The sequence below is a fragment of the Pavona decussata genome, unplaced genomic scaffold (genome assembly GCF_977016875.1).
Source record: "Pavona decussata unplaced genomic scaffold, jaPavDecu1.1 SCAFFOLD_195, whole genome shotgun sequence".
NCBI lineage: Eukaryota > Metazoa > Cnidaria > Anthozoa > Scleractinia > Agariciidae > Pavona > Pavona decussata.
Genome location: NW_028145604.1, coordinates 3,067,462 through 3,080,744, shown reverse-complemented (window position 1 = coordinate 3,080,744; position 13,283 = coordinate 3,067,462). Strand labels below are relative to the sequence as shown.

General features: G+C 39.7%; 1 protein-coding gene across 3 annotated transcripts in view; it reads right to left on the bottom strand.

Moving 5' to 3' along the window:
• LOC146461780 (uncharacterized) overlaps positions 1-13,283 on the bottom strand; it is an 85,559-nt gene that overhangs the window by 8,013 nt on the left and 64,263 nt on the right. For 2 of the 3 annotated variants that reach the window (XM_085086708.1, XM_085086707.1), the window contains exons 1-7: positions 9,398-9,834; positions 6,611-6,730; positions 5,525-5,647; positions 3,476-3,594; positions 2,311-2,378; positions 1,689-1,852; positions 757-882 (exon numbers count right to left, since the gene is read on the bottom strand). In XM_085086708.1, the coding sequence (XP_084942834.1) occupies positions 757-882; positions 1,689-1,852; positions 2,311-2,378; positions 3,476-3,594; positions 5,525-5,647; positions 6,611-6,730; positions 9,398-9,518 (841 nt within the window). In that variant the 5' untranslated portion in view covers positions 9,519-9,834. Of the gene's footprint in view, positions 1-756; positions 883-1,688; positions 1,853-2,310; positions 2,379-3,475; positions 3,595-5,524; positions 5,648-6,610; positions 6,731-9,397; positions 9,835-13,283 lie in introns of those variants that run through there. The other variant, XM_085086709.1, reaches the window with a different exon arrangement.

Sequence of the window (13,283 nt, the reverse complement as noted above, 5' to 3'; positions counted from 1 at the left end):
GTAATAATAATAATAATAATAATAATAATGTTTTTTTTTTAAAAATAAGTGAAAATTTTATTAAACTCTTCTCATTGAAAAATTAAATACAAATTTAAATACAAGTTTTGATAAGGCTATAGTAATAATATAATAATAATAATAATAATAATAATAATAATAAATAATAACAATAATAATGATTTACATTTTTTACATTTATAATAACAAACTCTTTTTTAACATATTCTAAGCAAGTTGCTATTTACAAGTTAAGAGTTCTAATTTTAAAATATCCAAATTACAAAAAATTGACTTGGAAAAGTTTAACGCATTAGCAAATAATTAACACTAAAGCTTAAATTATGCCAGAAAATCAGCCAGCAAAAATTCAGAGTAAAAATTCCGAGACACACGTGTTTGACTGAAAATGTTTAACTTGTGACAGCATCTCGTTTCTGAAAAAAAAAGTTTCTGTTCAAATTTGAGCAGCCTAAAATAATAAGACTCTGTAAGCTTTACATACTTAAAGAAAAGCAACTCTTATCCAAAATATACGTGGATAATATCAGTCATTAAAAAATTGAATTAATAATAATAATAATAATAATAATAATAACAATAATAATAATAATAATAATAATAATAATGTAGCTATCAGAGAAACGTTCTTGGAGATATTGATGGTTTGTGCCCTGGTTAAAGTTTTTCTATTGCGTCATTAAATAACAATTTTTTTTCTATCACGTTTTAGGGAGTAACCTTAAATATATTCACCTGTGCAATTTTTTCCACTCCCTGTGAAGCCTTCTTTGCAAAAGCAATTAAATGATCCGATTGTGTTGTTGCATTTGGCGTTATAATCGCAATCGTTTGTTCTGTCACGCTGACATTCGTCGCGATCTGAACAAGAAATAAATAGAAAACAGTTAAAGGCAAATATAGTTTCATGATTGACAGCTTCGTGCAACATTCAAACGAAAGCTACTAAGTAGCACTTTCCTCTGGGGCTGTACAAGGGTGTTGTAACTTTTGAGTCTGTGACTGAAATCCTAAAGTGTGACCATTCAAATGAGAGCTACTGAGCAGTACTTTCCTGTGGTGCTGTTTATTATGCTGTACAAGGTGGTTCTAACTTTTGAGTCTGTAACTGAAATCCTAAAGTGTGACCAGTCAAGTGAAAGCTACTGAGCAGTACTTTCCAGTGGTGCTGTTTATTATGCTGTACAAGGTGGTTCTAACTTTTGAGTCTGTGACTGGAATCCTAAAGTGTGACCATTGAAATGAAAGCTACTGAGCAGTACTTTCCTGTGGTGCTGGTTATTGAGCTGTATAAGAGTTTTCTGACTTTTGAGTTTGTGGATGAAGCCTTAAAGTGTGACTGTGACCATTCAAATGAACACTGCTAAGCAGTACTTTCCTGTGGTTCCATTTATTACGCTGTGCAAGGTGGTTCTAACTTTTGACTCTGTGGATAAAATCCTCAAGTGTGACCATTGAAAGGCTGTTCATTACGCTACACAAGGTGATCCTGACATTTGTGTATGCAATGAAAGTAGTGGCCATTCAAATATGAGTCGTTGGGCAGGACGTTTCTGTGGTGGCGTTGTTATGTTGTATAAGGTAATTCACACTTTTAATTGTGTGGATGAAATTCGTGGGTCTATTTGCTTCACTTTTCTTAACTCTCTTGTCCTTCTACATCTTACCTACGAGGAAAGCATGTGTGGGATCAACAAGGAATCCCCCAAAACTCGACGAATTGCGGGATTGATTCAAACTGTCTCTAAGTATCCTATCTGCTGTCTCCAACACAGTAGCATTGCCAGAGGTTTTAAAGTTAACAACAAAGTCAGCTATCACGCTGCCCTGCCTGTGGAGAAAAATGAAAAATAATACTTTCTCTTTGTGAGACATAAAAGATAAAAATACGAATTTCGATTCTCCAAGCAACCATTTATTATTTTGTTTATTGCACTGAAAAAGGTTCCCGACAATATCCCCTTCCCAGTAGCTTCGGCTAGTTATCAAAGATTTCCAAACCTTATCCTGATAATGTCCAAAGGTCATGCGAAGGTTTCCGAATTTTTTTAACAAATTTCCGAAGAATACCGAACTATTCCGAAGGTGTTTTGACTGTGTACTGACGATTTTTTACGATTCAATCAATAATTTCAACGTGTGCTAATCATTGATTTTTCTCAGACGCAAAAAATATAAACTTCTACAGTATCTATAACAAAAAGACACTGCACGTAAGAAGAGGCAAATAGAAAGACAGTACGAAAAAAACATGTTTGCTTCGATATAGAAAACGACATTCGTTTGTACCTAAAGCCTTGAAGTTCACATCCTTTGTAAATCGGGGCCAGAACTGAGTTATTGTAGAGATCATCGACCTGCAGAAACAGAAAAACGAAAGAAGAACACTTCATCGTTGTATTCAAAGATGGCGACCCTTCACTGACTTATTAAAATCTCATAGTCATTGATGGTGAATAAATCCTAGTTTTACGAAAGTCAATCCATTCGTGACAGTTAAATATTTAAACATATACGTTGTAAACGGGGTTCAGCATTGGAATAAATGTGATGGTATATTTTAAGCCTGGTAAATACGTGAGAATGTGTTATTCAGTCAGTGAAGCAGACATACTTGGAAAAAAATCCGGGTTCTCCCAACACGAGTCGAACCTATTTCTTTTTTCCGAGTATACGTGTATCACTGACTGAATAACATAACATTGTCAACATTGGAATAAATGTGATGGTGATATTTAAAGCCTGGTGAATAAATGAGAATGATGTATTCAGTGACTGACACTGGCAAACTTGGATAAAGGAAATCCGAGTGCTCCTACCAGGAGTCGAGCCTAAGACCTTTCCGATTACTAGTTCGGATGCTCTTCCGCTAAGCTACAGGAGACTCGTGGGAGCTAAGGCCATTAAACTAGATTCAGGTGACAAGCATCCTGCATACTGCTAGGATTTGGATGTTGGTGTGCGGCATATGCGCAATGGTAATCAGAAGGTCTTAGGTTCTACTCCTGATAGGAGCACTCGGATTTCCTTTTTTCCGAGTATGCCTGTGTCACTCACTGAATAACATAACACTGCCAACGTTAACATTAACCGGGCTTAACATATTCCATCACATTATTTCCATTGCGCATATGCCACACATTGACATTCAAATCCTAGCAGTATGCAGGATGTTTGTCCCATGAACCTAGTTTAATGGCCTTAGCTCCCACGAGTCTCCTGTAGCTTAGCGGTAGAGCATCCGAACTAGTAATCAGAAGGCCTTAGGTTAGACTCCTCATAGGAGCACTCGGATTTTTTTCCGAGTATGCCTGTGTCATTTACTGATTAATACATCATTCTCATTTATTCACCAGGCTTAACATATTCAAGCACATTATTTCCATTGTCAACATTATTCGACATTGAGCATAAACAGTACGACTATAGTGGCACATGTAAGCTTTTTTCGTACCGCAGTACAGACTTTATACGCCAGCTTTTTGTATTCAGTGGAAGTCGTGTTCGTAAGAGCGGCAGTGTAGGTGTAGTTACTATCTGTTATCCTCACTTCGCCTTCAAAAGCATCAGTAGCTGCAGGGAGAGAAGAACAATGTTAACTACTTATAGTTCTGTGGGAGAAGTAGGACATAGTCAACTTCTGGGCTCACGCTCGCGAATCGTCTTTTGCAGATCTCGAATTAGTTTAGTTTACGTTAGTTTAGTTTAGTTTAGTTTAGTTTAGTTTAGTTTAGTTTAGTTTAGTTTAGTTTAGTTTAGTTTAGTTTAGTTTAGTTTAGTTTAGTTTAGTTTAGTTTAGTTTACGTTAGTTTAGTTTAGTTTAGTTTAGTTTAGTTTAGTTTAGTTTAGTTTAGTTTAGTTTAGTTTAGTTTACGTTAAGTTAGTTTAGTTTAGTTTAGTTTAGTTTAGTTTAGTTTAGTTTAGTTTACTTTAGTTTAGTTTAGCTTAGCTTAGCTTAGCTTAGCTTAGCTTAGCTTAGCTTAGCTTAGTTTAGGTTAGCTTAGCTTAGCTTAGCTTAGCTTAGCTTAGCTTAGCTTAGCTTAGCTTAGCTTAGCTTAGCTTAGCTTAGCTTAGCTTAGCTTAGCTTAGCTTAGCTTAGCTTAGCTTAGCTTAGCTTAGCTTAGCTTAGCTTAGCTTAGCTTAGCTTAGCTTAGCTTAGCTTAGCTTAGCTTAGCTTAGCTTAGCTTAGCTTAGCTTAGCTTAGCTTAGCTTAGTTTAGTTTAGTTTAGTTTAGTTTAGTTTAGTTTAGTTTAGTTTAGTTTAGTTTAGTTTAGTTTAGCTTAGTTTAGTTTAGTTCAGTTTAGTTTTTTTGCCATTATTCTTGCACATCGTTACAAGATATATATTAAATAAATAAATAACAAAAGAGAGAGAAACATATGGCGAGGATGCCCATTGAGAAACCATTGGGGCTTATACGAGCTACAGGCTCCTCAAAAATATTACAACTTTGAAATCAGGATTTTAGGCATAGCTTATTTAATTTATCAATACATTTAGGTTAAAAAGCAAGTACACAATCAGACACACACAGGCAGCAAAACATAAAACAGCACGTTCAAAACAGGAGTAGTCCATTTAGGAGAAATGATCTTGCCCTAGTTGAAATGAGAGTCAGTGTATGCAGCTAAATTCAACTGCATGCACGTTGTATTCAATTGGATGCAGTTGTGTGCAATTCTATACAGTTGGGAACTGATTTGTTCAGATTCTTTAGCTGAAAATTTACACTGACAAAATTTTAGAGAACGGAATCTTAAGCCAGCGACACACCTGGCGATTTTATACGCCGATCGCGGCGAATTTGATCGGCAGCTTGCGATTTTCGCCACCGATTGATGCGGACACACCTGGCGATTTTTTTTCGCCGATCGTGGCGATGTGGCAGTTTTGAAAACTCATGTGATAAAATCGCCCGACCTGATGGGTTGGCTTTACTGGCGGTTCGCAGCAAATAAACGTAGAAAATCGCGGGAACGGGCACACTTGGCGAATGCTGGCGAATTTAATCGCCGTTATCCGACATGCCAGATATCGGCGATATGAAACACCGATCAGTGAAAATCGCAATCGCTGCACCGGGCACACCTGGCGATTTTCGCCGATCGCTACGATCGGCCTATAAAATCGCCAAGTGTGTCGCTGGCTTTACTCCCCGAATATATGAGCTGCTGTTGATTTTCCGACAAAATGCTAACTGGCCTTTTTTTTCTTCGCACTTTTAACGATGTCGGTATTTGCTCCTCCGAAAACAAACGGATTCGTTTTTCAGCATTCGAAAGTTTCAGGAGGCCTTTCGTTGAACAAAACGTTAGTTTTGCTTCACAATTTAATCCGACTTTTTGAGCCCATAAACAAATATCTTTTGGGAGAATCTTTACTGATTAGCAATTAAACTTGAATCAAAGTTCACCTTAAGCCAGGATTAGCTTACTCAGGCTAGGCCCAGGTTAATCCATAAATAATCAATTAAAATACGCATGCAGAAACAAGAGAAACTTACGTTCACAACTACCACTGTTTGTTTGCTCAAACTCCCCAGGTCTGCAGCGACACTCATATGTACCAATCAAATCCTCACAAATTTGATCATCCCTGCATGGTGACGGTTCACATTCATTGATTTCTTAAAGAGAAACCGCGCAATTTCTTTTATTAGTCAAGGCTGAAGTCACACATCATTCATTAAGGGCTGGTAAATAAATGTTGCGCAGTTCATGGCTATGCGGGAAGAGCAGATCTTAGCAAGGGATTTGAAATCGAACAAGAAAATTGGGAGTAACCACGCAATTTTTCAGAGATAATAAGTCGACAATAAATCCAAAAAGCTTTAAAAATACAAAACAATGTATGGAATTTTTCCCTATTTTCTTGTGGGATTTCAATAACACTTGCTAAGATCTTCTCTTCTCGCACAGTCATAAACCGCGAAAGAATAGCTTTTAATCTAATAGGTACCGTCCTAAGGTATCAGAGTTTCGCAGACCATATGGAGATGCGCGGAACGCATGCGCAGTAGTGAAAAAAAAGCACTGTCATTAAATGTAGTATATCAAACACGAGAAGGTGTGTTTCATCAGATATCCAAACACTGAGAAGTAGGTTGAAAAAACGAGGCGCAGCCGAGTTTTTTTAAACGACTTCGAGGTGTTTGGATATCTGATGCTCAAAACACACTATCGAGTCTTTGATATGGCTTCTTAAATGATCAATAATTCTTGGAGAAATTCAAGGCTAAAGTTGGCAAAATTTCATGGTAAATAGGAACACATATCCAAACCACGGTCACGGTAGTGATTTTCTTTGTTTTCTCTTGATGAATTATTAATGAGATTGAGAAACATCAATAAAATCACAGAGCGGCGTACCTCCCATGATAGATCCCAACTTATCCACCCCCGCATTACATATTGCTTTGGAAGGGGGAGTTTTTGTATCAGCCACCATGTAATTGACAACGGCAGTTGAAGCTGTCGAAAAACATCTTTCAAAAACAAAAATAATGAAAAATATTCTTTCCCTTAAAGGCATCCGTTGTCTGTCCTTATTTTGAAATTCTTGCTAGAATTTGAGCTAAAAAACAAATTACCTTGGCAAAATTTTCCGTCACCAGTAAACCCATTGTTGCAGACACAAAGGTATGATCCAGGGGTATTCTGGCAAACGGCATTCTTGTCGCAAGGGTTAAGCAATTCACATTCATTTACATCTGAAACAAATAATAAAATACATTTCTTAAAACCAGATTATTGAAAAATGAAATACTAGAGTTTTGATTGGCTCGGCGGGGTGGGATATCAGACAATATTGCGTCTTCTAGTCTTTTGAACAAGATCGACCAACATTTTTTGGTTGTTTTTCACAAAACAGTATACACGCCTTGGCTATCTATCGCCTTATATCCAACATGCGCACGTGGAATAATCATTAATTTTACAAAGCATCACTCTCTAAACGGCGTAGTCACATTGCTGAGCGATAAAAATGTTTCTCGGCTGAAAATGGCTTAAAATATGCACCCTCTCGAATGACAAAATCCAAGAACTTAAGCCCAAAAAAAAATTAGACGTTTGAGTTGTTCATCAGTTGAAGAAACAATGCATTGCGAAAACAGGCATTTAGAAACGATCACTCCTGACACTCGCTTTAGAAAAATTAGTAAATAACACGGCTTCCAATACGAGTTGGACGCTCTCAAACTTGCTGGAAATATTCCTTCCAGAAGAGAATGTCGATTCAACATCACATTCATCGTAGCTAAAACAAAATTTACACTACACCAAGATGATTTCATGTCCCTTTCGTTTTCTTTAGGCAAATGTTGAGAGTTTTTCGAACATTTTAGTGAACGGAGAGAGGAAAGGAAATATTCCATTGTTCGTGGATTACACTTTCGATTCCAAGCGAATGGGCCACGTGTGATCCCAAGTGGAGCCCGCTCGGGTGGCCAATCATCGCGCAGGATTTGACTCATCTTTCCGCTCGCGGAGCCAACAATATAATAATTAACAATTATTCACCGAAGTGGAGGTGAATAGTGATGGGGCGAGGTAAATATCAATCACTTTCACCGACATTGGGGTGAATAATTGTTTTAGTATATACCACACAAGCTGAATAACTAGCGGACCAAAAAATTATTTTATTTCTGACAATATACCGACAAATGGTATGAAATTTTCAAATCTCGCGAGCCACGCGGTAAGTGATTTCTTATTGCAGAAAGTTCCATCTCGCTTTCTTGCAGACAAATAAACCTTTTGGAGACACTTGTTTAGTTCCAACAGTTTCATTTCTTCAATTTTTCTGTGAAATTCGTCTTGTTGTTGAAACCACGCTGAAAATATTAGATGTTTTATTGTTTTCATTGTAATTTTAGTGCTTGGCAGTTTTCGTAAAGAAGGGATTGTATTTTCATTTTATGCCTTCGAATATGAGGTTGAAAAGATTAAATAACTAACATTTAATGCCGTCAAACCAGACTTTGTTGCCATTTATGTATTTTTTTTTTTAACAACCGCCTCGTTTATTGAAATAATTTCCTCTTAAGTCACCATGGCGAAACGGGAAGCCATCTTGTTTCTCTTCGGCTGCTCGGAGGTGAATAGTACTTGGCTAATCACCTCCGAGCTAGCCAATCAGCGCGCGCGAAAAGTACTATTCACTTCTGTGGTATATACTAATAAGCCTTATTACGATTAGTAAGAAACGTCATTATCAGCCTTTTAGCAGCTGATTGAGAGGTTAAGCACCACGTTCAAGGCAAACGGGAAACGTGAGATTCGCGTTTATGTTTTCTTGAAAATATGAGTACGTAGATGAAAATAGTACAAGATAATTCTGGTCTTTAATTCTAACGCAAAAACACTCACTTTTTCTGAGAAACTGAAAACAGCGAGCGGCAAATGAAGGATAAACATGGTCACGTGGTCATTTCTGCCGTTTGCCGTAAACGTGGTGCTAAACCTCACTAATATTGACCTGTTTTACCAAATAAGAGGACGTTAGGGCGAGAAGGACTGAGAAAAGATACCAACGTGGTAGTAGATAAGACGGGTAAAGCAATAAAAATCAATTCTTTGGTATTGGATTCACTGCTTCCTAAAGATAAAATATTGAGTCTACTTTTGACACGTCAAACAATTTTGCCCTGAGGCCAAGATTTTGTTCCTAGAAGACCAGTTTAGTGAACAACCGTCAAGACCTAATCAACACGCTCTTTTTTATGCCCGGTAAACCCTTTTTGCATACAAACATTAGACAAAAGAAAACTTGGGAAAAAATTAACAAAAACTCTAGAAATGTGTGAAAGAAATAAGACGTTTTATTTTCAGCCTGGTAAATAAATGATAGATGTATATTTTTAGTCAGTGAAAAAACGCATACTCGGAAAAAGAAAATCCGAGTTCTCCCGATAGAAGTCGAACCTATGACCTTTCGATTAAAGGTTCAGATGCTCTACCACTGAGCTACGGCTAAGACCTTTAAACTAAACTCATGTAACAAAAATCCCGCATACTGCTAGGATTTGAATGTCAACACGTAACATATTTGAAAGAAATGAGATCTTATATTAAAGCCTGGTAAATTAATTTAGGGATGTGGTTAGGACGAAAAAAAATCTTTGTCATTACACCTCTTCAGGTAACAATAGAGTTTTAAGGCTGGCAGAAACTCTCACATACAAAAAGATAAAATGACACAAAAACAAATACCTAACAACACAGGACACGTTATATTTCTTAGAGACCACCTTATCAGTTCAAAAAGTCATATCCGAATAACCCTATTGTTTATCACAAAGAACGCTAACCAAAACCAAAAATAAAAAATATCACTACACTTCCAATAATGAAAAACAACTCGAAAAACTTACCAACAGAAGAGGAGATAGAAAAAAATCCTTGGGAACTCGAAGGAAGGAAACCCTGACTGGAAACGGAGGAAGAGCTATCAAGGTATGGACTTGAAACCACAATCCTAGGTGACGTCTCCATAAACAAAACTGAAGTCGACAACAACCCCAACGAGACTAAACTCACAGATTCAGAACTACCTCGTCTCACGCCACTAGAAACCACAACTGACGACAAAACTGAAGTACTTCGATCTATTCCCAAACTCGAACTAATTACCACAGATGAAAAACTACTTCTCACAAAGCTCCTTAAAAAAACTGACGTTGACACCACTCCAGAGGATGATACTAGCACAGAAGACACTGAAGGCAACACGGATGTACTTTCAACTATTGCCGGACTCGAGCTCACTGCCACAGATGTCGAACTACTTCTCACTAGGCTACTTGAAACAACTGATGTGGACACCACTGCTGAGGATGACACCAGCAAAGAAGACACTGAAGGCAATACGGATGTACTTGTAGCTATTGCCACACTCGAGCTCACTGACACAGATGATGAACTACTTGTCACTGAGCTGCTTAAAGCAACTGATGGAGACACCACTGCTGAGGATGAGTCCAACACAGAGGACACTGACGGCAATACTGATGTACTTTGATCTATTGACACACTCGAGCTTACTGCCACAGACGGCGAACTACTTCTTGTTAGACTGCTTGAAACAACTGATTGCGACACCACTCCTGAGGATGACACCAACACAGAAGATACTGAAGGCAATGCCGATGTACTTTGATCTATTGCTGGACTCGAGCTCACTGCCACAGATGATGAACTACTTTTCGTTAGGCTACTTGATTCAACAACTGACGTTGACACCACTCCAGAGGATGATACTAGCACAGAAGACACTGAAGGCAACACGGATGTACTTTCAACTATTGCCGGACTCGAGCTCACTGCCACAGATGTCGAACTACTTCTCACTAGGCTACTTGAAACAACTGATGTGGACACCACTGCTGAGGATGACACCAGCAAAGAAGACACTGAAGGCAATACGGATGTACTTGTAGCTATTGCCACACTCGAGCTCACTGACACAGATGATGAACTACTTGTCACTGAGCTGCCTAAAGCAACTGATGGAGACACCACTGCTGAGGATGAGTCCAACACAGAGGACACTGACGGCAATACTGATGTACTTTGATCTATTGACACACTCGAGCTTACTGCCACAGACGGCGAACTACTTCTTGTTAGACTGCTTGAAACAACTGATTGCGACACCACTCCTGAGGATGACACCAACACAGAAGATACTGAAGGCAATGCCGATGTACTTTGATCTATTGCTGGACTCGAGCTCACTGCCACAGATGATGAACTACTTTTCGTTAGGCTACTTGATTCAACAACTGACGTTGACACCACTCCAGAGGATGATACTAGCACAGAAGACACTGAAGGCAACACGGATGTACTTTCAACTATTGCCGGACTCGAGCTCACTGCCACAGATGTCGAACTACTTCTCACTAGGCTACTTGAAACAACTGATGTGGACACCACTGCTGAGGATGACACCAGCAAAGAAGACACTGAAGGCAATACGGATGTACTTGTAGCTATTGCCACACTCGAGCTCACTGACACAGATGATGAACTACTTGTCACTGAGCTGCCTAAAGCAACTGATGGAGACACCACTGCTGAGGATGAGTCCAACACAGAGGACACTGACGGCAATACTGATGTACTTTGATCTATTGACACACTCGAGCTTACTGCCACAGACGGCGAACTACTTCTTGTTAGACTGCTTGAAACAACTGATTGCGACACCACTCCTGAGGATGACACCAACACAGAAGATATTGAAGGCAATGCCGATGTACTTTGATCTATTGCTGGACTCGAGCTCACTGCCACAGATGATGAACTACTTTTCGTTAGGCTACTTGATTCAACAACTGACGTTGACACCACTCCAGAGGATGATACTAGCACAGAAGACACTGAAGGCAACACGGATGTACTTTCAACTATTGCCGGACTCGAGCTCACTGCCACAGATGTCGAACTACTTCTCACTAGGCTACTTGAAACAACTGATGTGGACACCACTGCTGAGGATGACACCAGCAAAGAAGACACTGAAGGCAATACGGATGTACTTGTAGCTATTGCCACACTCGAGCTCACTGACACAGATGATGAACTACTTGTCACTGAGCTGCTTAAAGCAACTGATGGAGACACCACTGCTGAGGATGAGTCCAACACAGAGGACACTGACGGCAATACTGATGTACTTTGATCTATTGACACACTCGAGCTTACTGCCACAGACGGCAAACTACTTCTTGTTAGACTGCTTGAAACAACTGATTGCGACACCACTCCTGAGGATGACACCAACACAGAAGATACTGAAGGCAATGCCGATGTACTTTGATCTATTGCTGGACTCGAGCTCACTGCCACAGATGATGAACTACTTTTCGTTAGGCTACTTGATTCAACAACTGACGTTGACACCACTCCAGAGGATGATACTAGCACAGAAGACACTGAAGGCAACACGGATGTACTTTCAACTATTGCCGGACTCGAGCTCACTGCCACAGATGTCGAACTACTTCTCACTAGGCTACTTGAAACAACTGATGTGGACACCACTGCTGAGGATGACACCAGCAAAGAAGACACTGAAGGCAATACGGATGTACTTGTAGCTATTGCCACACTCGAGCTCACTGACACAGATGATGAACTACTTGTCACTGAGCTGCTTAAAGCAACTGATGGAGACACCACTGCTGAGGATGAGTCCAACACAGAGGACACTGACGGCAATACTGATGTACTTTGATCTATTGACACACTCGAGCTTACTGCCACAGACGGCGAACTACTTCTTGTTAGACTGCTTGAAACAACTGATTGCGACACCACTCCTGAGGATGACACCAACACAGAAGATACTGAAGGCAATGCCGATGTACTTTGATCTATTGCTGGACTCGAGCTCACTGCCACAGATGATGAACTACTTTTCGTTAGGCTACTTGATTCAACAACTGACGTTGACACCACTCCAGAGGATGATACTAGCACAGAAGACACTGAAGGCAACACGGATGTACTTTCAACTATTGCCGGACTCGAGCTCACTGCCACAGATGTCGAACTACTTCTCACTAGGCTACTTGAAACAACTGATGTGGACACCACTGCTGAGGATGACACCAGCAAAGAAGACACTGAAGGCAATACGGATGTACTTGTAGCTATTGCCACACTCGAGCTCACTGACACAGATGATGAACTACTTGTCACTGAGCTGCTTAAAGCAACTGATGGAGACACCACTGCTGAGGATGAGTCCAACACAGAGGACACTGACGGCAATACTGATGTACTTTGATCTATTGACACACTCGAGCTTACTGCCACAGACGGCGAACTACTTCTTGTTAGACTGCTTGAAACAACTGATTGCGACACCACTCCTGAGGATGACACCAACACAGAAGATACTGAAGGCAATGCCGATGTACTTTGATCTATTGCTGGACTCGAGCTCACTGCCACAGATGATGAACTACTTTTCGTTAGGCTACTTGATTCAACAACTGACGTTGACACCACTCCAGAGGATGATACTAGCACAGAAGACACTGAAGGCAACACGGATGTACTTTCAACTATTGCCGGACTCGAGCTCACTGCCACAGATGTCGAACTACTTCTCACTAGGCTACTTGAAACAACTGATGTGGACACCACTGCTGAGGATGACACCAGCAAAGAAGACACTGAAGGCAATACGGATGTACTTGTAGCTATTGCCACACTCGAGCTCACTGACACAGATGATGAACTACTTGT